The sequence below is a fragment of the Pelobates fuscus genome, chromosome 3, assembly GCF_036172605.1.
Source record: "Pelobates fuscus isolate aPelFus1 chromosome 3, aPelFus1.pri, whole genome shotgun sequence".
Lineage (NCBI taxonomy): Eukaryota > Metazoa > Chordata > Amphibia > Anura > Pelobatidae > Pelobates > Pelobates fuscus.
This window is the reverse complement of record NC_086319.1, coordinates 129796616-129824303: the sequence shown is the minus strand read 5'-3', so window position 1 is coordinate 129824303 and position 27688 is coordinate 129796616. Positions and strand designations below refer to the sequence as shown.

General features: G+C 45.1%; 1 protein-coding gene across 1 annotated transcript in view; it reads left to right on the top strand.

Annotated features, from left to right (window-relative positions):
* The window catches only part of PCBD2 (pterin-4 alpha-carbinolamine dehydratase 2), a 167842-nt gene extending 140714 nt beyond the window's left edge, over positions 1-27128 (top strand). Inside the window, exon 4 of the mRNA XM_063445268.1 lies at positions 27009-27128. Within this exon, the coding sequence (XP_063301338.1) occupies positions 27009-27101 (93 nt within the window). The 3' untranslated portion in view covers positions 27102-27128. The remainder of the gene's footprint in view (positions 1-27008) is intronic.
* Positions 27129-27688: the final 560 nt, after the last annotated feature.

Genomic DNA, 27688 nt, shown 5'->3' with positions numbered 1-27688 from the left:
ATATATTACACAAGGTTCATCTACATTAAAAGGAATTTATTGGAAGGCAACAACACAATACTATAAATGTATCACAAACACACAGCCCAGACCCACGGAGCAACAACCCTTTTTAAATGTATCTATCTATATAGTAATCCCCTTCCCCACATGGTTAGGCCTTCACATCTAGTAATGGCTCACTGCTGCAAGTTTAACATCACATCCACCAAGGAAGAAAAGGAAGCAACAGAGTGTAACATGGTTCACCATGCCAGCACATGGCATCTGCACATCTGCTCTGCCAAGAAGGAACAGAGAGGAATGGATATAGGGGGAAGTGGTTATCTCTTTCCTGACTTGTAAAGGTATTGAATTACCCGATTACCATATAAAAAGGTAAAGCTTATCCCCCTGTAAATACATGAGCTTGGTCACATGACCCCTGGTCACCATATTAGTTTGATGACAGAATGTCACCACATTCCCTCACTTTTTCTTCTCTTATGTTGAGCACATTTAAAAATAATATTATATCCCTCTTATCTATCTAAACTATGAGATCTGAAGTAGGAAAGGGGAGCACAGGAATTATAGTGAGTGATATAAGCAAGGTAAAAGAAAACAGTCAAATATGGGTTGCATCACCCCACAGCTTGGACTAAGGTCTCCTTCAGAGCTCTGAACGCTTGCTGTTGTTCTGGTTCCCAAAGGAATGGGTCATGCTCAGAGCCTTTGGTGGCCTCGTAGAGGGGTTAAGCTATTAAAGCAAAATTAGATATCCACGTGCGACACAATACAGCAGCACCCAAGAATTCACACACTTTTCGGCGACTGGTGGGTGTGGGAATGAGGCATACAGCTTCTTTGCATTCTAGACTGAGAATATGTCTTCTCTCTGAAATATGGAATCCTAGGTACGTGACTGCTGTGTAGCATATTTGTGCTTTTCTTCTGGACACGTTGTATCTTGCTTCCCACAAAATCTGCAGCAGTTGGTTGGTAGCTTGCAGGCCCTTGTCTAGAGAAGTAGCAGAAATGAGGAGGTCATCCACATATTGCAGGAGGACACAGTGTCCTGGCTCAGACGTGAAATCCCGCAAATCTTGACTGAGTGCTTCTCCAAACAGGGTGGGGGAGTTTTTGATACCCTGAGGGAGCCTGGTCCAGGTTAGTTGTCTCCCAATTACAGTGATGGTATCTTCCCAGATCTGTATAGTAAGAAGCCTTACCAGGGATTAAGGCAAGCAGGTTGTATGGGTTAGGCACAACAGGGTGAATAGTGACAACATCATTGTTGACAGCTCTAGGGTCCTGGACAGTCCTGTACTCATGGACGGACAGCCAGGGCATATGACGGGCCATGCCCGTTCACACAGAACAATCAGTTGTTTGGGGTACATTTTAACACAATAGTCTGCTCTATGACCCTTTTTACAGTTACTGGTCATACAGTCCAGAGGCCCGAGTGATTTAGACCCACCTCCTCCAATACTGGCAGACAGAGATACCAACATATTAACAATACTAACCACTTCCCCTGATCAATGTAATGTCTCAGATACATACACACTCAGCCAAATATACAGACACCCGCCCTCTGGAATCGGAAGAATAAAAACTCAATTACAGAAACAGACTGATCAGCTCTGTCTTCTCTCTATAGGGAGAGGCCAGGACAGGACAGAATAGAAGTCCCCTGTATGAGAGATCTTACCAGACATTGTTGTGGTTCCTAGACCGGAGCAGGTCCAAGAGAGGAACGAGAATCTCCTAGACATAACCGGTTTAGTGGCGCCTGAAACACATTAAGGTCTGGTGAGCCTGCTCTGTAGCATGAACCAGGAGCCTGAGGGTGAAATCTCACTGTCCCACAGTGAAGTTAGAGTTTCCCGGCCAATGCACCAGAAATGTTGCAGGTGGTCTTGGTGTCAGGTTACACAGACTCACTACGTAGGAAAAAAATAAATCCACAGTTTATTCATAGCGGTCTCATCACCACAGACACATGTCTGCAAAAAGGGCTCTCGGGTTAAATGTGACAGATGATGCAGCTTATACGCAATAGAGATATGCAAGGGTTACTCCCATAATGCGGCAATTAATAACCAAATAGCATGCGTTTAACTATTATTTTATTCATTTCATTCATTACTTTACTGCGTAGGAACATTCTTAGCATTCCTGTACATGTGTCTTGGCCCTGAACATGTACAGCTCTTGTCCCACATATGGTCATATGGCTATGAGGCATTTCTGAGACCATCTACCACAGAGTAAAGAGGTATGCCCACCTTTGAAATAAAAACCTGGAAATGAGCATAGGACAGGTTTATCATCTGAAGCAGGTGTAGATTGCGGCACCAAAACACGCATTTTTTTCTTTTAAAAACATTTTTTTGATTTTTACAAACCCCATGCTACATGTTTGATACACTGTTCAGTGTCTCTGCTGCCAACAATTTTGAGTAATATATCTGCTTTGAATCCCTCTTTTTGAATAAGTGGCTGATAGCTTTATAGCTTTGTTTGGAGTTTTTGGTTGCAGGGTTGGGAGTGATATTGTGATATTTAGTCCGGATGTGACATGGGAACAATAACATTAAATTTCTAGAACAGTGGTGGTAGTTCAGTTGATCTCTCCTCTCTGTCTTTTTAGCCCCTCTTGTTATAGCTGGATAATGATCTCCATTATTTATTTATTTGTTTTTATTTGTATTCATATTTACCATAATTTTCTTTTTCCGGAGAGAGCCAAGGCATTATCGCTAATAAGTAGCTCCTCCCCTTTTGGGTAACCGGACACGAAATAAAACAAAGATTTTTTAGGCAGAGAAAAAAAGGGGAGGTGGGACCAATTGATGCTGTCATGAAACAAAATTACAGTAAATATGAATACTTTTTCCCGGACAATCCATGGCAGTACCTTATTGTCTGTGGAAACTAAATGAACATACACAGAACAATTAGTTACAAATAGATTGAAAAAAAAATCTGAAAATTGTAACCAAGTTAAGGACTTCTTAACAAGAGCAGATCTGACATCATGTATTGACGATGCCCACATTGTTGCCCTGAAAATGCCTTCTACAGGACTTTTTGCTGCAGCTGCCATGAGAAAGAGAGATACCTAGTTTATTGTGCTTTAAGTCTGTCTGAAATTTGAACATTTTGAACTTTTTAAGCTTTATAAATCGCTGCCACTATCCATCTAGTCAAAGTAGGTTTGGATGCCATCTGCCCCTTGCGGGATCAATAAGGAATAACAAACAACTGGTTGATTTTCTCCTCAACTTAGTCCTTTGTAAGTAAATGGAGAGACATCTTACCACATCCAAAGTTTGCCATTTTATTGTTCTTGTGTTTGTGGGTTTGGAGAAAAAGAAGGTAAATCAAATCATATGGACATTTGGGACAACTTGAGGTCTGAAATCAGGCGTACATTGAAGAATGACTTTATTTTGATGAAAGATTGTGTACTGTTCCAAGCTAGAAAGAGACTGAAGTTCTGACACTCTTATAGCTGTGGTTATGGTAAAATACTGTATTTTTCCGTGTATAAGACAACCCCTATTTTTTTTTTTAGCCCCAAATCAGTATTTAAACATCAAATAGAACAGAGGTGACTTCTGAGGAGAACAACACACTTCTGATTCTCATGTCTCCCCTGTGCTACAGTACTCTGTGAAGGTAATGGCTCTACAGTGCATGCTGGGAGACTACAGCTCCCACAATACAGAAGGTCGTGTGAGGGCATGCTGGGACATCACAGTAGTATTCCCTCTGCTCCCTGATCCCCATTTCCTCTCCCATAAATATCAGAGAGCAAGACCTACCTGAGGTAGAGCAAACCTTAACATGGCTGCTCCTTGTATGGTGTGGCATGTCTCTGGAGCTCCGTTGGTGGTAAGTGCTGATGTCTGCTGCAGCTTCCACGCATATAGGGACCTCTTCCTCCTTGCCACAGCATTCAGAAGTGGATTGGCAGGAGGGAAGCCAGGTATGTGGGCCGTAGCACACTGAAATGCGGCAGTTGCCATCTTAACTTAAGCCCTGCGCACAAGTCTTTTGTTTTTAACCCCTGCAGTGACATTCCGTGTACAAGATGACCCCCAAATTAGACTAAAAAATTTAGAAAAAAAACATGGTCTTATACATGGAAAAATACAGGTTTTCAAAGTAAGCAAGTAATAAAGCATATCTTGAATACGTTCAAATGGAGATGATGATGATGATGATGATAGTGCTCTGAAGACTAATGGAAGATCCAATGGCAGTGACAAAGCTTTTAATGGAGGCCTATTAACTTAATACTTACAACCACAGGTTCAAAATCCCATCGGCACCTATAAGGGTGGATAAAGCTTAAACTTGTAAACAAAGTGTTAGAAGACTAAAACCTTTATCAATTCCTACCTCTGCAGTCCCTTTTGTCTTGGGGAAGAAAATATGTTCTCCTATAAGCAGGTCTTTTAAATGCCTCTTCTAATGGTTTCCTAGAGAACAGTTCACCTTTAAAAGGCAAACCTTCCAAATTATTCTTTGCAGCAAGATGGGCCATAATGTCCATTTAATTTCGGCCATCAAATTCAGGATCTTAGATCTACTATTTTTGCTTTCAATATCATTCTCCAAATTAGATATCCAGTTCTTTAGAGCTCTTGAAACAGCCGTCAAAGCAACAGCTGGCTTTCATGCCATCCCTGCAGATAAATAGGCTTTTGTCATATGTATATTTATATGCCTGTCCATAAGGTCACAGTAGGAGGCAACATCATCCAGGGGAAAAGCGGTCTTTCTACCAAGTCGTATAATTGCCATATCCACTCAGGTTTTTTTTTTTTTTTAATTCAAGTGAGGTAGTTCAAAGTAGGGGAGGGTCTTTGTGGAACAGCAAACTGGTTTTGATAGTAGTGGTATCACGGAATAAAACTTGAAATCCAATAGGACGTGTGGAGAATAAACAAAATGTTTTTAAATATTTAGATATTACAACCTTCGGTAAAATGTATGAAATCCTACCTAAAAGATTCAATGACTCTGCTTCATTTTTAAAAAAAAAAAAATTTATTTGGAAAGATACATATTTTTTAGTTACATGTGATGTACAATCCCTGTACACAATTATCCCCCATGACAAGGGATGCTCAGCAGTTGAGAAAATTCTAAGAGCAGAAAATAGGATCGCTGATCATCAGATACGTTTTATCATTCAAGGTAATAATATAATTTAAAAAAATAACTATTTTTGGTTTTTAGACTCCTTATTTTTACAGAAACAGGGGACTGCTATGGGGACCAGGTTTGCCCCAAGTTATGCCAACCTCTTTATGGCAGTCTTTATGGGAGTCCGCAGCTATTCTTGGTGGGCATGACTGGCAGGCAAACCTGGTTACATATTTTCGATACATCAATGATTTTATTTTTATCTGGGAGGGCTCTGAAAGCTCTCTTAATCAGTTCTTACAACATTTAAAATCTAATGATAACGGTATTATTTTAACTTGTGAATATAGTCAATATTTTATTCACTTTTTAGATTTGGAGATTTTTATTCACAACACTCAGGTAAATACAAAAACTTTTTTCTAAAAAGTATGTACTAATAATGTTATAGATATGTCCAGTTGTCATTACAAACCCTGGCTACATGGAATACCAAAAAGCCAGTTCCTTCAACTTCGAAGAAATTGCTCTCATATCCAGGATTTTGAAGAACAATCACAAACCCTAATAAAAAAATTTAACCCAAAAAATATCCTACTAATAATTTAAATAAAACACTAAATATTAAAGAAAAGAACAGATCAGATCTTTTAAAATATAAAAATAAAAATACAAAAAGCACCTTACCATTGCAATTATTTTAATAACAAAAGCAATGTTATAAAAAAGATCATTAACAAACACTGGCATATATTAAAAAAGTATGATATCTTAGCTGGAATTATTCCCGATAGACCAAATGTCTTTTTTCCCAGTTTTAAATCTATCCTTACAAAATACTATACCAAACAACACTATACTTCCCCCTCCCCTTGCTTTTCTTTTTTAGCAAAACCAAAAGGTTTTTTTAAATGCAATAAATGTGTAGTTTGCAGAAGCACAGATAGCACCACTTAATCAAAAACTACCACTTTTAAATCTTCGATTACACAAAAAACGTATTCAATAAAAGATTTTATTGATTGCAACACAAAAAACGTAATTTAATTATTGGAATGCCCATGTGGACTCCAATATGTGGGCATGACCACCAGAAATCTAAAGATCAGACTAGCAGAACATTGAATAATATTGCCAAGGGATATGAAAATCATTCGGTGTCAAAACATTTCTTAAAACACAATAAAAATCCTAAATACCTTAAGTGCATAGTTATAGATAAATGCAATATCTTATGGAGAGGAGGTGATATAAAGAAAATTATGGGGAGTAAAGAAATGGAATGGGCCTATAACTTTCCTCTCTCTCCACAGGGTCTCAACGTAGATTTTGATCTTTTCAACTTCCTATAGATTCCCTTTTTTTAAATTCTTTATTTCTTTTTCATCCGGAGATCCAAACATTTATAGGACACGGTTGACAGTGCATTCGAACAATAAGACGGCATTATACTTTGTTACAGTGGTTGCATATAATCGGTGCATTAACTAGGGATCGACCGATATTGATTTTTTAGAGCCGATACCGATACCGATATTCTGTGAACTTTCAGGCCGATAGCCGATATAATTTGCCGATATTCTGTACATTTACCATTTTGGAAAATAAAAAACTATTTCTAAAGGTAAATGCACAAAATAGACATGCCACGTGTAGTGGATGCAGTGTGTTTAGACAGGGGAGCTGTGTATGTGTGTGTAGTGGATGCAGTGTGTGTGTGTATATAATGCAGTGTGTGTTTGTATAGTGTGTGTGTATATAATGCAGTGTGTGTTTGTATAGTATGTGTGTGTATATAAATCTAATGCAAACAACACCCAGAGCTTTATTATAATATATACTATAGTGCCATATTATCCAGCAGCACCACCACCCCTCCCCCCCTGACTGACTACCAAGGGCTGCTTGCTTCTTTATTATAATTTAAGCTAGTGCCACTGCCAAATGCCAATATCCACCACCACCCCGTCCCCCCACCTCACTGACTACCAACTAAGGGGATTTATTAATTTATAATATACTAGTGCCAATTTTTCCAAATGTCAATTTCCACCACCACCACCTCCCCTCCCCCCACCTCACTGACTACCAACAAAAGGCTTTGTTAATTTATAATTTACATTTATAATATACTAGTGCCAAATGCCAATTACCACCACCATCACCACCAACCTCCCCTCCCCCCTCACTGACAACCAACTAATTGCTTTATTAGTGACAAAAAATGGCATTTGGCAAAATTTGCACTAGTATAACTATATTATAAATGTAAATTATAAATTAATAATATTAATATTAATAATATTAGTTGGTAGTCAATTTATAATTTACATTTATAATATAGTTATACTAATGCCAAATGCCAATTTCCACCATCATCCACCCTCCCCCTGACTTAAACTTCCAGTTCCAACCAAGGGATTAATTATAATTTAAGATGCCAAAGTGCCAATATAGTTACTTAGTGTGCCACCATGTGCCATCCGGCATCCGACCACAACCACCCCTCCCCCACCTCACTTAGTAACCTCTAAATAAACAATATTCATAGTATTACATAAAAATCATAGATATAAATCATAAAAGAAAATTACCTTTTTAGTAGACCAGAAAAGGTGGCAAATAAAGCGATCCAACTGGGCTGGCAGTGACACACAAGCGGCAGAGCAGACAACTCGGCTGGCACACGGCACTGACTGAAGCCACTCCTCCAGAGAGCACTACTTCAGGGCGGCCGGGACTTCAGCTCCTCTCCCGCGATTCGTGCGCACTTCTTGTTTTGCCGTGCGGAGCAGCGAGACAGGGGCGCACCCGCTGGACGCATTATCGGCATTATCGGCAAGGTTAGATGCCGATACCGATAATTTAGGAAACTGTGAATATCGGCCGATAATATCGGTCGATCCGATAATCGGTCGATCCCTAGCATTAACATTACGTTACAATTTGGTTACGCAGTCGTATGTACATATTCAATACCTGTGGGCCGCTAGTCAGCTCAACCCTTATATTGTCAAGATAATACTATGTTGATTGCTGGCCCCATAGCCCATATGTCGCTCCCTGTGTGCATGGTTTCTGAAGGCTACGGTAGCATCTCATATGTGTGTCTTTAGCCCCCCGTGGTATGCCTGTCTGTGTGGTCACTGGTTTTTTTTTCAAGAGAATTCCAGCTCGAGGCTGGATAAGAGGACTCCTATAGAGAGAAAGAGAGAGGAAAGAAGAGAAAGAGTAGTGGGAGGAGGGTGTTTTGAAGACACTTGTGGTGTCTCAGTGGACCTTCTTGGTAAGGGCGGGGGGAGGGTTGGTGGTGTTGGTGAGTGTTCTTATGGGTTTTGTTATTTCAAACTGCGTTGGTGAGAGGTACCTAGTGTGGTTACATACCCCTTGTGTCATCAGGTTGTTGCGTCCGTAGCTGCAGTGTTTTGACTCGCCCTCCCTTTCAGCCAATCGTTCCAGTTGCCCCATGCATCTAGGCTATTGTTATGTCTATCGGAACTCTCGTGAGCCATCTTTTCGTACCGACCATTAAGAGATACCTGTTGGATCACTTCATCTATGGGAGGGGCAGTGTTGGATTTCCACCTCCTAGCTAACAGCAAGTTTGCTGCAATCAATATGTGGAATGCTAGGGTCCCTTGTTGTTTTGAGAGGTGATCGGGGAACATGTACAGTAGGAAGAATTCCGCCGATTCCTGTATCGGTTTGTGTATTACTTCCCCAATTAGCTTGGCTATTCCCACCCAGAAGGGTTTAATCAACGAGCATTCCCACCAGATATGTAGCATTGTTCCTTTGCCAGTGGTGCATCTCCAACATTTGTCGGAGGTGTTTGGGAACATATGTGCTAGCCTCGCTGGTGTTAGGTACCATCTGGTGGCTATTTTCCTTATTAATTCCACGTGAGATTTGCATCTTGTGTATTTTTTGTGTATTTTGAAGACCCCAGACCAGGCAGCGTTGGGTATCTCATGCCCTAGGTCTTTCACCCAGTCTATGGTATATTTGGGCATAGGGAGTCTGCCGTCCTTCAAAACTACTTCGTAACAGATTTCCTTTTTTTTTTTTTTTTTTTTTAAAGTCACTTTTTATTGTAAGGTATGAACAGAATAGATAAGCAAACATGGCAGTCAGATGTTATAGCAGTGGGACACGCAGGTCCCCATGTGGGTGACATCAATAACATATGATTTGGATAAGCAGCTCCACTTTAGTCAGGCATATATTCGTTCGTAGAGAGAAAGTGAGTACCTTGCTCCATACGGTCCGAAAAACCTTATTAACCAGTTTGCCTATATATAATTAGTGGAGTGTTAAGAGTTAACTTAAGTGAGTATGAACAACGGGACGCAGAGGTCCCTTCAACAATTAGTAATCGTGACCACAGTGGGTCTGTCGTAGCGTTATTATTTATCATTTCGTTTTTATTTTCATTACCTTTATTATTTTCATTTAGTCGTTTACGAAAATGTGTTTTTCCTTCATTATTTATTGCTTTACATTTATAACTTTATGTGGCAGTGTTTATCTGAGTCTGTGGTGTGTTGTATGTGTGGAGTGATGTGCCATGTGGTGCGTCTCCCCTTTTGACTGGGCCCCCCTTGTTTCCATGGTTCGTATTGGCCAGTTGCCTGACTCCCCTGTGAGTTGGGGGGGGGGGGGGGGTTTGATCCTCTGCGTCTGCTTCTGTAGAGCATATGTTGTGTCTGCCCTTTGAGGGCTATTGTGGGGTCATGTTCGCCCCTGAGATTGCTGTTTCCCCTCCAGCTCCCACGGTCCCGTCAACACCAGGTAGCTACGTGGTCGTTGGGGTGGTTGTTTGGCGTGAGATGTCAGGTATCTAATCTGTTGTCTAGTGAGGTCTTCAATGTTGTTTTCATGTGGTTGACCCCGTGATTCGGGGTATGGTTGTAGTGTTGTGGTTTGTATGTGTGAATGTGCTGTGGTGGTTGCATGGAGGATCCCTGCGTGGGGTTGCAGTGTGTATGTTCTGGGCTGTGGTAGACCAGTGGTGGTGAATGGTGTTGTTTCCCATCTTGTTTTCCCCCCGTGTGATATGGGGTAGTTTGTATTCTGGTTTCGGGGGTTGTGGGGAGTGTCTGTCCACCTGTCGTCTAATAGTAAACCCCCCTATTCCCACCCCTAAGGTCTTAGTTCTTCCCGTTTGCCCATTGGTAGGGTCCTGTGTAAGTTCGTCTTCACAGTGTATCCGCTCCCCCCTGAGTCCCCATTCCGCCGCTACCGGTGGGCGGGGAAGGGGGGGGGGGGGTGCTAGGCTTTGGACAGGTGGTGCTACGTCCGGCGAGTCCAGGTGTCCCATCTCCCGTCTCCCATCCTCCCACCTCCCCTCTAGTTATCGGATGTGTTCTAAGAGCAATAGACATACCATAGTCCACTTCTCTGCGTGTTTTTCCTGCCTCCCCAGAAGACTAGCTATTGTGGATTCGGCTCTGTGTATGTCTTCGACCTTGAGTTTCCATTGTCGTCCGGGTCAGCGTTTTCCACAGTATCGGTATCAGTGCCTTATCTGCGTTTAGCAGGTGTCTGAGGATTGATCTTTTGTACGCTGAGAGCGTGTCTTTCGTATGGTGTAGCAGGGCCAGGTCCGCTGTCAGGACCGTGGGTTCTCCCATTATTATTTGTATTTCTGCTTCAATTTCCTTCCAGTATGGTTGAATCTTGTCGCAGTCCCACCAGATGTGTTTGAGAGTGCCGATTCCATTGTCACATCTCCAGCAGGTGTCTGGTATTGTCGGGTTAATCCGATGTAGGAGAGACGGCGTGCGGTACCAGTGAGATAACAACTTATAATTCATTTCTTGGTAGTTAGTGCTCGATGAGCTTTTATGCTGTAGCAGCAATATTTGTTCCCATTGTCCCTCCGTGTATGTGTTATCCAGGAGGTCTTCCCACTGCCTCTTGAACAGGTCCTTCCTTTCCCTTTCGCCCGTCGCCAGTCGTTGGTATACGGTCGAGACAGTGCCATCTGCTTCGGCCGTCTGGAAACAGAGTTGTTCAAACCAGGTTAGGTCCCTGTGCAGCTTGGTCTTGTTTGGAAGGTTGTGGTAAAAATGCTTGAGTTGGGCATAGTGAAATTGGTGTATGAGGGTAGTCGTCCTTCCGTCCGATATTTCCCGTAGGGTCTTCAGTCCGGTTCCAGTTAGTATCGTATGTAATGGGATGTAGCCTTCTTGGGCTTCCAGTGGCCATGCTGACGGCGGTAGACTGTCTCCTATGTTCGAGTTGTGTGTGATGAGGATCAGCGGGCTGGGAGAGGGGGATATGTTGGGTGCCTTCCTCAGTCTGGTCCAAGATTTGAGCGTTTGTGTGATGGGGGGAGTCTTCTCCCAGCGGGTTCGAGGCCTCGGCCCCGTCGTGCCAGATTTATTGGTGTAGTTGATTATTTGTGAGATCCTTGCACAGTGTGGTCCATCGTTTATGAGGTGTGGCGATATGGAATTCTCTAATGCACTGTAGAACCGTTGCTTGGTAGTATTTGTTCAGATCCGGTAGGGCAAGTCCCCCCCATGTTTTGGGAAGGCACCGTTTTTCGTGTGCTATCCTGGCTCTATCCCCCTTCCATATGTATTTAAGGATCGCGGTCCGGAGCGTTTTGAAGAAAATTTGTGGGATTATGCATGGGAGTGTGTGGAACACATAGAGTATCCTGGGGAGGATATTCATCTTTACAACCGCGATACGTCCCTGCCATGAGATGTGGTTGTAGTTCCATCTTTTGAGGTCCTCCAGGACAGTGGACAGGAGGGGTGTGTAGTTATGCGCGTACAGATCTTTCGCATCGGGGGTAACCTGTAGCCCCAGGTATTTCATGCTCTCCGTGCACCAGTGAAACGGGAATTGTCATCGTAGCCGCTCGCATTCTTCCCCTGGTACCGTCACATTCAGTATCTCGCACTTGGGTATGTTAAGTTCAGCCAGGAAGAATAGCATGTCGTCTGCGTAAGCGGCGACCTTGTGTTCCTGCGTTATATGACTGAAGCCTAGTATCCTGGGGTTGCTTTGTATTCTGTCCAGGAGTGGTTCCAAGGTGAGCGCAAATAGAAGCGGCGAGAGTGGGCAGCCTTGCCTGGTTCCGTTCTGTATGTTGAAGCTATCTGTGAGTGTCCCATTCACTCGGACTTTAGCATTTGGTTCATGATAGAGTGTTTCGATCCATTGCAGCATCTGGTCTCCGATGCCTGTTCTCCGCAGTGTTTCCATCATAAATCGCCAATCCACTCTATCAAATGCTCTTTCTGCGTCCGTGGATAGCAGAAGTAGCTTCTCCTTAAGGTGTTTTGCTGCGTGTTGGACCACAAAGAGCCTGAGGGTGCTGTCTCTGGCCTCCCTGCCCGGGATGAACCCCGTTTGGTCCGGGTGGATCAGTCGCGGCATGTACGTCTGTAGTCGAAAAGATAGTATCTTCAAGAAGAGCTTGACATCTGTGTTGATGAGAGATATCGGGTGGTAGTTCCCCACTTGTTCTGTGTTTTTCCCCGCTTTCGGAATCACCGTGATCGTCGCTGCTAGGGATTCCTTGTGAAAGGATGCTCCTTCCCGTAGGCTATTTAGTGCGTTAACCAATTTCGGTACCAGTTCATCGCTGAACTTCTTGTAGTATTCTACCGGGAAACCGTCCGGGCCTGGTGCTTTACCGTTCTTAGCTACTTTTAGGGCTAGTTTGACCTCCTCTTCAGTCACAGGCGCGTCAAGCGTTTCTGCTTCCTCCAGGGTGAGGGCATCAGGGCTGAAGTCCTGCAGGTAGTTCACCGTGTCCGTTTATTTGCGCGCGGCATCAGGGACCCCGTTTGAGTCGTCTATGTTGTAGAGGTTTGTGTAGAAGAGCTTGAATTCCTCCACGATTTCTTCAGGGAATTGCGACAATCTGCCTTGTCTGGTTCACAGGGCGTTCACCTGGGACCTGTTTTGCGGACCCCGCAGCATTTGGGCCAGCAGTTGTTTCCCACCCTTGTTGGCATGTCTATAGAAGAATGCTTTTGAGCGTTGCAGTTGTCTTGCATACCTGTTTTCTATGATGTCCGTTAGTTGTCTCCTTTTCGCGACGAGGTCTCTATATGTATGGTCACGTTGGGATCTTTTATGCCTCTGTTCTAAGGCCGCTATCTGTTGGGTGAGGTCTCTTAGTTGTTGTCCTGCGTCTTTTTTCTTCTGCGCTGCTATCCGTATTATGTGTCCCCTCAGGACGCTTTTGTGCGCTTCCCAGATCGTCATGCCTGACAGTTCTTCCATCGTATTCTCCTCGAAGTATTGATGGATGTGCTCAGCCACCTGCGTTCTCGTTGGTTCGTCCAGAAGTAGGGCATCGTTAAGTCTCCATGTCATCTTGGTCGGGCGGTACAGGGGTGATTCCAGTTCCACTTTTACCGCACTGTGGTCCGACCAGGGCGTAGGTTGGATGTCCCTGAGGTAGGTGAGTCCCTCCTGCTGTATGCAGATGTAATCAATTCTGGAGTACCGGTGGTGTAGTGTGGAGTAGTACGTAAAGTCTCGTTCCACCGGGTGTAGTGCCCGCCACGTGTCTATGAGCCGAAGGACCCTGAGGGTCTTCAGGATGGTCTTAATAGTCGAGCTCGGTATACTGCTCCGTCCCATTGACGTGTCTGTCAGGGGGTCCAGTGGGACGTTTAAGTCTCCTCCCAGTATCAGGACGCCTTCCACGAATTTGGCCAGTTTCATCAGTGTTCTGCGAATAAAGCTGGCCTGTCCCGAGTTCGGGGCGTAGATCTTTGCAAGTGTGTATGTTTTTCCGGCCATTTCCCCTTTCACAAATAGGAATCTACCATCGGCGTCCACTAATTGGTCGGAAACCACAAAATGGAGTTTAGCTGCGATCAGGATGGCAGTACCCGCTTTCTTCAGAGAGGGGTGGTTGCTGTAGAAGTTCTGCGGGTAATACCGATTTTTAAGTAGGGAGTTCGCTTCCGTCTTCAGGTGGGTTTCCTGTAAGAGTGCAACTGAGACGTGTTGTCTCTTGAGATCTCTCAGAAAATGGGATCTCTTTTCCGGGGCATTGAGTCCCCTGCAGTTTTGCGTAAGTATAGTCAAAGTTGTGGGGGTGTAAGCCATTGTGGTAAGTGGGCGTCGTTACACCAGGCCACCTATACGTGGACCCCCAATATATAGTAAAAACCAAAGAAAAGAAAAAGTTACTTGCGCTTTCTCCTTAATCCCTATGTATATTTAGACAAATGGAGGTCATTTAGTTGCTCCAATGGCCATTGGAGGGAATGCCTGCCAGTATAGGGGTGTATATAAAAAAATACCCCTTTCTGTCTCATTAGAGATATCTTTGCCAGAAGCTCAAGGAAGCAGGCTGAAGGGTCAGTGTTAGGACCCGCTTAGGGGGGTCTGCCTTGACGTTGGCAGGCGGGCATTCCCTCCAATGGCCATTGGAGCAACTAAATGACCTCCATTTGTCTAAATATACATAGGGATTAAGGAGAAAGCGCAAGTAACATTTTATTTTCTTTGGTTTTTACTATATATTCGGGCTGATGTGTATTGTAGTCCTTGCTGCTGGCCCAGCAGTAATGGGACTAAGCGCAGGACTTCTCTTTTTGTATTTGTATTTACTTTGTATCACACAGCCTGGTTACAATGCTGCTGCCCATCCCATGTGTTCCCTATTAAGGGTTAATAAGTATAGGGGTGTATATAAAAAATACCCCTTTCTGTCTCATTAGAGATATCTTTGCCAGAAGCTCAAGGAAGCAGGCTGAAGGGTCAGTGTTAGGACCCGCTTAGGGGGGTCTGCCTTGACGTTGGCAGGCGGGCATTCCCTCCAATGGCCATTGGAGCAACTAAATGAACTCTATTTGTCTAAATATACATAGGGATTAAGGAGAAAACTGTTTTTTATTACAGTTGAGTACAAAAAGAACACACCCAGGGGGAGGCATAAAATCACCAATCATATACATGGTACAACCCCCACACCTCCTCCCCTCAGATAAACATTTAACATAATTAACACATACAGTATTTTACCTAAGTTCTGGATGTACCCCAAAACCAGGGGGTACAGCTTTAAATCCGGTATCCCCAGATAGTCCTGGTTCAGGGGAACCACATATTCAAAATCCAGCCCATTCGGTTAAAGGGTTCGGGAGTTATGGATCTTTGAAGTTTTGACCGACCGCACAGACTTTCTGGCCGAAAATAGTTCCACAAGTTTTGGCCTTGCGGTCGGTCTCCGTTCGTACTTTAAAACTCCACGAAACCCTTGCCATCCACAGTTATCCCGGGGTTCACCATAATCCCCATGTAAAGGGTAATCTTTCTACCGAATGGCTGGTCGTTCGGTAGGTCCAGCATGAAGTTACGTTATTTTGTTCGCCTGTTTGCGTCTCCGTTTTTAGTTCCAGACGATTGCTGGCAAACACCGCTGTTCGCACGTAAGATGGCCGCGAACACGTGCAAAGTCCCGAAATGGCGGCCACCTATACTTTACACAAAGGAACCATGCGAACGGCTGAAAATAGAGCTGGAAGGTAAAATAGCACTTAACTGCACACAGGGTAAATAATAGTTTTGTAACACCCTCCCCAAGAGCTATGTGGCAGGTTATGGCTCCTCGGTGCCACGTATAGTGGTATCGGTATTTCCAGCTTGTGGTCTGCTCCGTGTCGGGCATACATAAGCCATGTTCGCTGTCAGTGGTGGGCTGTGTGCCTCTGTCATAAGTTGTGTCCCGTGGTGGGGTGGGTCCCGGGAGGGACGGGTAAGGGCCAAAACCTGTCAGTCAGTGCATGTCAAAAGATGGGGGGGGTAGAAGGTACTTATCTGAGTGGGTTTTGGTTGCTCCATCCCCTGGTCTTGTCTGTCGATGTCTCCGGACCGCCAATCAGGGATGGCTTCACATTGGCCCATTGGGTCAGCTTGTCTCTCATTCAGCATGTTGGGCTGGGTTGCGCGGCCTATGCGCTGGAGGTCTCCGCGGTGAGTCCTCTCTGCGTCTTCTGGCGGCTCTCTGTGCTATGGGGCCTGGCCGTTGTTCAAGTGGTCCCAAGATCCAGTCGGCCACTTCTGTGTGCGGCAAGCCCAGCCTTCTCAGGAACACTGGGACCTAATCCGGCCACCTCACGGTTACCCATTCATTTTGATGTCGGGCTAGCAGGCTAAAGGGAAACCCCCATTTGTATGGTATGTTTCTGCTCCGTAACAATTGTGTTATGGGCCTTAGAGCTCTGCAGGCTTCTAGTGTGAGGGGTGAGAGGTCCTGGTACAGGGCAACCTCAGCTCCCTGGAACGGCCAGCTTTGTCTGGATCTGGCTTTTGACATGATAAGATCTTTCACTTTAAATTCATGCAGGCAATATATAATATCTCTCAGCGAGTTGTCAGTGTTTTGTGGCCGAAGTGCCCTGTGTGCTCTGTCGAATCTGATGTTAGGCGGTGCGTCTGGGCCCAGTATTTCTTGGAATAGTGCTGTGAGTGTGGCTTCCACATTTTCCTCGTTATGTGGCTCAGGGAGGTTTCGGATTCTAATGTTTGATCTACGTCCCCTGTTATCTAGGTCCTCTGCCTGCCTCCTGAGGTGTAAGAGAATGGTACCTTGTTGGCTAATAGCCAGGTTGTTAGCTTCAATGCGGCCTGACATCGATTGTTCTGCAGCCTCCAATGCTTGTATACGGGTGCCCTGTGCTGCTATATCATTCCCCAGCGTGGCAACTTCCACTCGGATCGCCGCATGTAGCGTGTCAGATGTGGCCTTCAGGTCAGCTTTAGTGACCATGCTGGTGGTCAGGGCTCTAATGTCCTCCCTGATGTCTGCCAGGGACAGAGCTTGTGGCTCGACCACCAGCGGCGTGGTCGGCCCGTCGGCCATCTTGGGGCCTTGTTCGGCGTTCAGCGGTCTTCTTGTCGCGTGGAGGAACCTGTCCAGGGAGCCGCTTTGCGGGGTAGTCAGCTGCCTCATGGGTGTCTGGTGCGTGTCTGGGAGTTTAGTGCGCCCCATTTAGGAGAGTCTGTGCTGCGATATGTGCGCCGATGATTGCTGCGCGAGTCGGAGCTCCAAGATTAAGCAGCCGGCGCCATCAGCATTCAAGCCACGCCCCCAGATTCCCTTTTTTGTAATATATATCTCTTCATCCCACATATTTTATAATTATATAATTCATATCAGTATTTCCTACTTTTATTCTTACATATTTTCTACATTTTATATTTTAGTGTGTAATCTATTTATTCCTATATATATTGTGTTTTTTTTAAATCCCTCCATTATTATTTATTATATATATATATATAGATTTTTATATATTCTTATATTTTATGTCTTAGCCCTTAGACACCTAGAACACTCATAGTTAATTACCTATATGCACTCTCCTTCATATATGTCTATATATGACTGTATTATTGTCTCCCATTATGTTTATGCTTATTTTTATACCCATATGTTTCTCTCTATATTTATTATTGTAAATAAAATATATTTTTTTATATACCGTATATACTCGAGTATAAGCCGACCCGAATATAAGCCGAGGCCCCTAATTATACCCCAAAAAACTGGGAAAACGTATTGACTCGAGTATAAGACTAGGGTGGGAAATGCAGCAGCTACTGGTAAATTTCTAAATAAAATTAGATCCTAAAAAAATTATATTAATTGAATATTTATTTACAGTGTGTGTATATAATGAATGCAGTGGGTATATAGTGAATGCAGTGTGTGTGTATGAGTGCAGTGTGTGTGTGTGAGTGCAGTGTGTGTATGAGTGTAGAGTGTGTGTATGAGTGCAGTGCTTGTGTATGAATGCAGTGTGTATGAGTGCAGTGTGTGTGGGGGGGGTGCAGTGTGTGTGTGTATGAATGCAGTGTGTGTGTTGCAGAGCCTTGGTGGGGGGTGGGCAATTTTTTTTTATTATAATTATTTTACTAATTATTTATTATTATTATTTTTTATTTTATTTAATTATTATTTTTTATTTTATTATTTTTTTTTATTTTTTTGTCCCCCCTCCCTGCTTGATACATGGCAGGGAGGGGGGCTCTCACTCCCTGGTGGTCCAGTGGCATTGGCAGTTCAGTGGGGGGGAGGGAGTCTGGCGGAGAGCACTTACCTCTCCTGCAGCTCCTGTCAGCTCCCTCCTCCTCCGCGCCGGTCCGTGCAGCTCCTCTGTCAACTCACACTGTAAGTCTCGCGAGAGCCGCACTATGACCCCGCGGCTCTCGCGAGACTTACACTGGGAGCTGACAGAGGTGCTGAACGAACCGGCGCGGAGGAGGAGGGAGCTGACAGGAGCTGCAGGAGAGATAAGTAAACGCTCTGCTGCCCCAACAGCCCCCAGTCTGTATTATGGCAATGTAAATTGCCATAATACAGACACTGACTCGAGTATAAGCCGAGTTGGGGTTTTTCAGCACAAAAAATGTACTTATACTCGAGTATATACAGTAATTCTTTATTTTCTTGTGCATGATATAACAGTCAGGTTTGCTACACCACAATAGCTGTAGGAAACTATTCAATAAAAGAATATAACATGGCGGGGGGCGGAGCTAGCAGCCGAGCGGAGAGGCCACACTTTTCCCGAGCTCCGGGCTTCGGTACTAAATTACAGCACTAAAAGAACTGAAAAGAGCCAGGAACCGGTACCAAGCTAACACATACCTGCATAAGTGTGAGATGGGTCGGAAAAACAAAAAGCAGAGGGCGGATAGAGGCCCCTTTTGCCACGGCATCGGTGAGATGCTGCGAGGCCCGCAGCGGCAAGCATGGGACAAAATGGCGTCGGGAGACGACGGCTCCTCATATTCCTCTGAGGATCTCTCTAACATCCCTGGGATGGGGACCTCGAAAATCCAGCCATCGGAGCCAGCAGTCAGACCTCCGGCTGCCGGGGACCCGGTCACGGCCGCCCAACTAAAGGACATGCTCTCGGAACTGAGAGCTAATATAGCAGCGGACATGGCCCATTATAAGGACGCCATAGATGGAGCGGTACAAAAAATACCCTCCTGGAAGTAAAAGCAGAAACACAGGATTCACGGCTTGCGGCTGTGGAACGCACACTGGCAGAGCTCCAACAGAGGCAAAAAGCCACAGCGGACAGAATGGAAGCCCAAGAGTAAAGCAGAAGGCGCACCAACTTGAAAATACGGGGCATCCCAGACTCTGTGAGTCCGACCGACCTTCCACATTATATCAGACGCCTGCTAAGTACCCTGCTGCCGCCAAAACAAGCCAAGGCGATCAAGCCAGAGGGCATGTTCCGAATAGCAAAGCCACCTAACGCACCAGCGGAGGCGTCGGCGGATCTGATCATCAGGTTTCAAACGCTCCACGAAAAAATCTCGATCCGGGCGGCTACCCGAGGACACACTCCCCTGGTGTTTGAGGGGTCTACCCTATCTCTGTACCCGGACCTCACCAGAGGCACCATCACCTGGCGCAAGACCCTACAGCCACTATTGCAAACACTAAGGGCTAAGGACATTCCTTACCGTTGGGGGTTCCCGAAAATCATATCATTCACCCATCAGGGCGAGACATACAGGGCAACAACGCTCCAAGAGCTGGACCAACATCTGCAACGCCTGAACCTGCACGGACCAACGAGATCTACCACAACGGGTCTGGCGGGCATAAACCCCTCCACCATCCGGGAGTTCACCCCTCGCTCGGCGCAACGCAAACTGCAAGCTGGTGGAGAAACCTGCAAAACGCCGCTCTAGTGGCTGGACTCTCTGCTGCATAACAAGTTCACAGACTGAACACACTAGGTCATGTATTTAGACCTAAGCCATTGCTAAATGTTTATTGTTTATTATTTTCTCTTTGCTGACGATTATTTTTGATACACCTCTATACACCCTGTTTCAATACGCCCCTCCACCACACATAACCTGCTATGTATGGGTGTCCCCACATCAGACCCATCACTTAGATCCACGAGACACCCGTAGTAATGGGGGACCAGACCGAGAACTACGTCAGAGACCCCCTATCCCCTCCCTAACATAAGAAGAAAGCCACCGCTCCTCTGTATAGTCCCAGGAAGGGGATCTATCTACTCACAGGTGTAGGGACTACGCCACACAAGCCTCCCTATTCGAATGAGGGAACTCAATGAGACCCCTACACATGCGTCCTACACGCAAAATTTCTGCCGCAACTACCTGCTAGTACGGCCTTAGGCCCCTGGAGACCCCGCTATCAAGCACACCTATCGCCCTAAACCGAGGCCACGCTAGCCATGCTAGGCCATTCCCATAGAAGAGCAGGACTCTGCCTGCCATGTCCTTGTCTATTAATTACACTTTGGGTCTGTACCAGCTGACGTGGCAGGTCAGGCCGTCTAGTACCACAATGCACGCAAACCTACCTACATAAAAATACATGCCACCCACTACGCTACATGTACCTGTCTGAACATGCCGGTGTGGCATCCTGACGACGACGATGCTATTGGGAATAACCTGTTGCAGTTACTGCAATTAATTTACACACGACTAGCCACGAATGTCTGTTTTACTTATGTTTCTTTTACAAAAAATGTGCAAAACCTTTCATGCCACTGTTTACCCGAAACTCAAATGCTAATGCGCGCTGCTGTGGCGCATGACTTTTTTCTGTAATCACCTGCACTCCAAAAATAAAGAATTTAAAAAAAAAAAAAAAAGAATATAACATGGCATAGAGAATATTGTGCAAATGTTTTTAAAAGTAAAAGGAAAGTAAAAATTAACGTGCATGTCGGGAAATTCAGACATGTCCTGGTATGAGACAGGTATGTTAATCATAGTGATGTTTGGTTATGGCAGATACGGAGAAAGAAGAGTAATAGAAACTGGCTAAGTATGCACGTCTAAGTCTGAGTAATGACTTGCTATGTATTTGTGCCAATGCTTATGGCTGGGTTGTAGAGTTATTAAAGTGTGGTTAGCGCGAAGTTAACAGTGAGTGCTTCAGGACCAGCTAGCCTTTCAGAATCGCTTTGAGTAAGGGACAATCTTAGGTTATAAATATGCCGTCTGTCAATGTATTGGGTTTTTGTGATATAACCCGTAAGGAGTAGCTATTTAAACACCTGCTTCGTGCTATGTGACAAGCTGTCTGTGGCTTTAAAGGATCACTATAGGGTCAGGAACACAAACTTGTATTCCTGATCCTATAGTGTTATAACAACCATCTAGCTCCCCTGGGCCCCTCATGCCTCCATAAATATAGCAAAATCTTGCTGTATTCAAGCCTGAAGCTGTAACTCTGCATGCTGTTTGCCTCAGAAAAAAAGCAGCCTGCTGACATCAGAAGTGGTAGTCTGATCCAATCACAATGCTTTCCCATATGATTGGCTGAGTCTGACAAAGAGGCAGATCAGGGGCAGAGCCAGCATTATTCAAACACAGCTCTGGCCAATCAGCATCTCCTCATAGAGATGAATTGAATCAATTAATCTCTATGAGGAAAGTTCAGTGTCTGCATGCAGAGGGAGGAGACATTGAATGTTTGGATGCATTTTAGGCAGCCATGACCCAGGAAGGATCTCTAACCGCTAGGCTGTAATGTAAACACTTTATAATGTAATCATTTTCTCTGAAAAGACAGTGTTTACAGCAAAAAGCCTAAAGGTGATGATTTTATTCACCAGAACAAATTAAATAAGCTGTAGTTGTTCTGGTGACTATAGTGTCCCTTTAAGTTTTTGTGGAATCTGTAGGGAGAGGTTTTGACCCGGTCCTGTTTCTGGGGATGTTGGTTGTAGCGGGTTGTCTAGTGCCCCGAATGGAGTTTGGTTGTGTGTATAGGTTTGTCCGTTTCTGACTTGGGGTGTCTGGTCTGCCCCGGCGGTGTTTGGGCCTGAGGGGCTTCTGTATGGGTCTGTACAGAAAATCTTTATGTACATTATGTCTGTTACCTATAACAGCTACCTTATGGCGGTTTGGATCATGAGATCCAGCTATGTGTTGTGTGCCCATGCTGCTTTGCTCTGTTCATTTTGCCAAACAGCAGATCGGCAACGATCTGCCTGTTCTAGATGCTTGTTGCTGACCTCGTCACGAGGCTCCTCCCCCATGATGACGCAGCTATTTTTTTTTACTATTTTTGGCCTGACATCCCTTTTGTTGTTCCTAAGAAGCATAAAGATTCCCTAGGTGGGGATTATACCACCCATATGCTGTACACCGAACAGTGAGACTGCTCGGCAAATTGTAAGTACATTTCATATATTAACACTTAAAGATACAGTGAACACTATATTCTACCACATTTTATTTTTTGGTTTGGATTACTTTGCTGCTACACAAGATTGAAAGCCTGAAGAACTACATATATCCTTCAGTGGGGATTATTCCACTTCACGCTTTCTAAACCAGAGTCTGGATATTGTGAGTACTATTTCATTTATATACCTTCTGTAACACAGTGTGTGTATATATATATATATATATATATATATATATATATATCTCTATATACACACTATACCATTGGAGTTTCCCTTTTTTGTTTATTCTCCACATGTCCTATTGGATTTCAAGTTTTATTTACTACTTTAAACTACCTCACTAGTGTTAAGTTACCTGGACTTTTTTCAAAGTTATTTTATATATTTATTTTCATATGTACTCCTCACAGGCGCTACCTTATTTGTGTTTTTTATTTTCCATATTACGTTTGTATTGGGGGGTACTAGAGGGGACCCCTCTCCTTACAGGTGTGCTGCCTACACTATTCATATATATTATTCTCTGTGGCGTTTTAGCACTGATCCTTATTTGACTTTTATTTTTTTTCATTCCTCTACAAATACATGTTTGACTGCTTCATGAACTGGGGCGTAAGGTTTTACATGCCTATCCCAAATATCTTTGGCTGGTGTTGGCCACAGATTCATAGTCCCAGTTCATGGTGACTTATGTTAAAAGGTTTGTTCTGTCTCGTGCCCTAGTAGTTTTTCCATGTCTGCGCTATGAGGGTGTTTGCCGCTATTAGGCTTTGAAATGTAAGTTTGGCCTCTATCCGGGGCAGTTGGTCCAGACCTGTAAACAGTAACCATATTCCTGGTGTCACAGGGCGTGGGGTGTGAAACAGTTTGGTGAGTTCCTGCTCTACCATATTCCAGTAAGGTTTTATTATCAGGCACGTCCACCAGACATGCAACATCATGTCCGTGCCAGATGCGCATCTCCAGCACTTGCTGGAAGTGCCCGAGTACATGTGGGACATTCGGCAGGTACATAGTGTGTGCCAAGTTTCAATAAAATCTCTCTTCACTTCCAGGGAGGTCGTTATTAATAAGTTGTATAAGTATTTTTCTCGCAGGTTGAAATGCATAGTTTCTCAAACTTAGATAAGTTGTATTTGCTGCTATCCAGGTTGCAGTTGCCAGTGATAAAGGATTTGAGGTGTAGGTATGCGAATATTGCTCTCTGTGGTAGGTTAAATTTAACTAGCATTTTATCAATTTTTAAAGGTAAAGCCAGGTAATTAATCTAAGATTTAATGATTTAAACCAAATAGAACAAAGCTTAAAGAAATCTAAGAACACTGAAAAATACCTATTGCACTAGGCTAATATTGATTTTGTTATTCATATTGATGAAGGTAAATGGATAATTGCTGAGGTTCACATTCTTTCACCGCTGCACTGAATAAAGTTTGTTTGAAGAAAAATATATACATGTGTCATTGAAACAATCCAAATTAAACCTTTTTTAATTCCTGTAAAATGATATGTATTTTTAAAATCGTGTCAGTTTTTTATGTTGCTGGCCGTAAGATGCAAAACTAGAGCAATTTTGGTGCACTGTTCCCCGAGTCCTGAGGTAAAATTTAAGCTTGTTCCTGGACCCCAACTCTTCTGTTTTGACTGATCTTTTCTCTCAACAAGTAATTTTACATGTCAGTTATATTTAGCACAGAGGAAAAAAATGTTTAAGCCACTTCTGTGTTCTGTCTGCAGATTCCAAGTAAGCTTTAATAATTTATATCTTGATTGTCTTCTCCTCTGATCTTTCGCGGTTCCATTCATTCTTCACCGTAGCCTCCTTGTGCTGAAAGAGTCTCCTTCCCCATATACCATCAGATCTTTATTCCTGATACAAACAAACTACCTACTTCTAGAACCTCCAGTTCATCATCTAACCTCCCTAGTTGCATTCTTCTATTCCAAGATTCTCTCCAGTGTATCCAGGGCTCGAGTCCTGCAGGAACGTGTGGGAACGGCGTTCCTGCACTTTTTCCACAGCAGGAACGCCGTTCCCATTACTAGTCCTGCAGGACCCAGGGCTGGCACAAGCGGCTGCCAGAGCAGGGGGAGCACAAATCCGAATCCCCTGCCTCTGACTGGGGACTCGGATTTTTAAACTCACCTCTCCCCCTGCAGTCAGTGGAGTCGTCCGGCCTCTCCTGATGATGTCAGTAGTAGGGGGCGTGGCTTTCTCTGCTCTTCTCACAGGACCGCTGGGGAGCAGAGGAAGTCACGCTCCCTCCTACTGACATCATCAGGAGAGGCCGGCTTACTCCACTGACTGCAGGCTGCAGGTTCCAGATCCTGTCCCACCCCTCCTGGCACAAGGTAAGCCTCAGGGAGGGGGGGAAGGCACTTTAGTTTTTTTTTTTTATCCCTTCCCTCAGTCCCTGTCCCCCCTCTTCAGTCCCTGTCCCCCTATTTAAGGCCCTGTCCCCCTATTTAAGGCCCTGTCCCCCCTCCTCAGTCCCTGTCCCCCTATTTAAGGCCCTGCCCCCCTTCCTCAGGCCTGTCCCTGTCCCCCTCCTCAGTCCCTGTCCCCCTATTTAAGGCCCTGTCCTCCCTCCTCAGTTCCTGACCCCCTCCTCAGTTCCTGACCCCCTCCTCAGTTCCTGACCCCCTCCTCAGTCCCTGTCCCCCTATTTAAGGCCCTGTCCCGTTACTCAGTCCCTGTCTCCCTCCTCAGTCCCTGTCCCTTTCCTCAGTCCCTGCCCCCCTCCTCAAGTCCTGTCCCCTTACTCAGTGCCTGTCTCCCTTACTCAGTGCCTGTCTCCCTCCTCAGTCCTTGCCCCCCTCCTCAGTCCTTGCCCCCCTCCTCAGTCCTTGCCCCCCTCCTCAGTCCTTGCCCCCCTCCTCAGTTCTTGCCCCCCTTCTCAGTCCTTGCCCCGCTCCCCAAGCCCTGTCTCGCTCCTCAAGCCCTGTCTCGCTCCTCAAGCCCTGTCTCCCTCCTCAAGCCCTGTCTCCCTCCTCAAGCCCTGTCTCCCTCCTCAAGCCCTGTCTCCCTCCTCAAGCCCTGTCTCCCTCCTCAAGCCCTGTCTCCCTCCTCAAGCCCTGTCCCTTTCCTCAAGCCCTGTCCCTTTCCTCAGTCCCTGTCCCTTTCCTCAGTCCCTGTCCCTTTCCTCAGTCCCTGTCCCTTTCCTCAGCCCCTGTCCCTTTCCTCAGTCCCTGTCCCTTTCCTCAGTCTCTGTCCCCCTCCTCAAGCCCTGTCCCCTTACTCAGTCCCTGTCTCCCTCCTCAGTCCCTGTCTTCTTACTCAGGCCCTGTCCCCCTCCTCAGCCCCTGCTCCCTTCATCAGCCCCTGCCCCCCTCCTCAGCCTCTGTCCCCCTCCTCAGCCTCTGTCCCCCTCCTCAGCCCATGGCCCCTTCCTCAGCCCATGCCCCCCCCCCTCACCTCCTCCTAAGCTCCTGTCCCTCTTCCTCAGCCCTGCCACCTTACTCAGCCCATGGCCCCTTCCTCAACCCATGCCCCCCCCCTCCTCCTAAGCTCCTGTCCCTTTTCCACAGCACTGTCAACTTACTTAGCCCCTGTCCCCCTCCTTAGCCCGTCCCCCTCCTTAGCCCCTGTCCCCCTCCTCAGCCCCTGTCCCCCTCCTCAGCCCCTGTCCCCCTCCTCAGCCCCTGTCCCCCTCCTAAGCCCCTGTCCCCCTCCTAAGCCCCTGTCCCCCTCCTCAGCCCCTGTCCCCCTCCCTCAGCCCCTGTCCACCTTACTCAGCCCCTGTCCACCTTACTCAGCCCAGTGCTCTTACTCAGCCCCTGCATACGCGCATCAGCCCCTGCCCCTCTTCCTCAGCCCCTGCCCCCCTTCCTCAGCCCCTGCCCCCCTTCCTCAGCCCCTGGCCCCCCTTCCTCAGCCCCTGGCCCCCCTTCCTCAGCCCCTGGCCCCCCTTCCTCAGCCCCTCAGTTCCTGTCCCTTTCCTCAGCCCCTCAGTTCCTGTCCCTTTCCTCAGTTCCTGTCCCTTTCCTCAGTTCCTGTCCCTTTCCTCAGTTCCTGTCCCTTTCCTCAGCCCATGTCCCCTTCCTCAGCCCATGCTCCCCCCCCCAATCTCCTGTCCCTCTTCCTCAGCTCCTGTCCCCCTCCTCAGCCCCGTGCCCTTACTCAGTCCCTGCATACAAGCGTATCTTTTTTTGGGGTGTGGGGGGGGGGGGGGGGGGGGAGGGGGCGGGGGCGGGGAGTGGATCTTGGGTGAGTTCCTGCACTTTTTGACCCAGGACTTGACCCCTGAGTGTATCCATCTGTTTGCTGTATATGTGCCTATCAATATTCGTAAAGGACCCAGTATTTATCTAGCCTGAGTAGTGTAATGTTTATTATCATCCTCATTGCTAACAGAATATCTAGAACTTCTAGAATCTAAAATTGTATTTGCAAAAAAAATAAGCTGCTAGTATCTTGTATTCTTTAAAGGTTAATTGTGAGGCAACATATTTTTCTAAATGAATATTCAGAGATTAATGAAGAAATAATCATTATTTTGGGGGTAACAAAGGGAAATTGCAGTGTTACAGTTGATAATAAAATCACTTAAATCTGTTATGTAAACTAGCAAGCAATATTACTAAGCACTCTGCCATTACCAGGTGAATATAACTATATTTGAAGACAAAATTCTATGCTAAATGTGTTCTTTTTTATGTTTACAGGTTCAAGTAACTCTGACAACTCATGATTGTGGAAGCCTGACAAAAAAGGATATAAAACTTGCCCAATTTATTGAAAATGCTGCAACATCATAATACATAAATAAAGAATGCTGTAAATAACTTTTTATGTTTCCTTATATTTTGCTGCTAAACATACTAAGTTGCCATTCTACACCAGTTTAAGGGTCTGATTATGCCTGACACTAACCTGTGCATTTTCTCTTTTGTTACTTGCATCTTTCATCCTCAGCAACTAGACTTGTCTGGAGGTGCAGAAATCTTGGGAATTCAACACCAGTAGACTTTACCCTAGTATTTAGTCCTTTAAGAAATTGTTAAAAATATTAGGCAGGAAACTGACCACTTAATGTCTTTACCCTGCCTAATCTCATTTATCAGTATCTATCACAGCTTATCATTCTCTTCTATTAAAGGAAAACTATAGTGTTAGAAATAAAAAAAAAACTGTACTCCTAACACTATAGTGCCCTTTACCAACAGTTTGACTACTTAATATGGGAATCCACCAGGAGACCACTGGAACCATAACCACTGCATGGCACTGTAGTGGTCATGGTGCTTAGACTCTCCTTTTGCATTGTTATTATTGAGTACTCAACTCAACTGAATCAATATCAATATCACTGAATACAGTACACTATTTTATACTATATTGTATT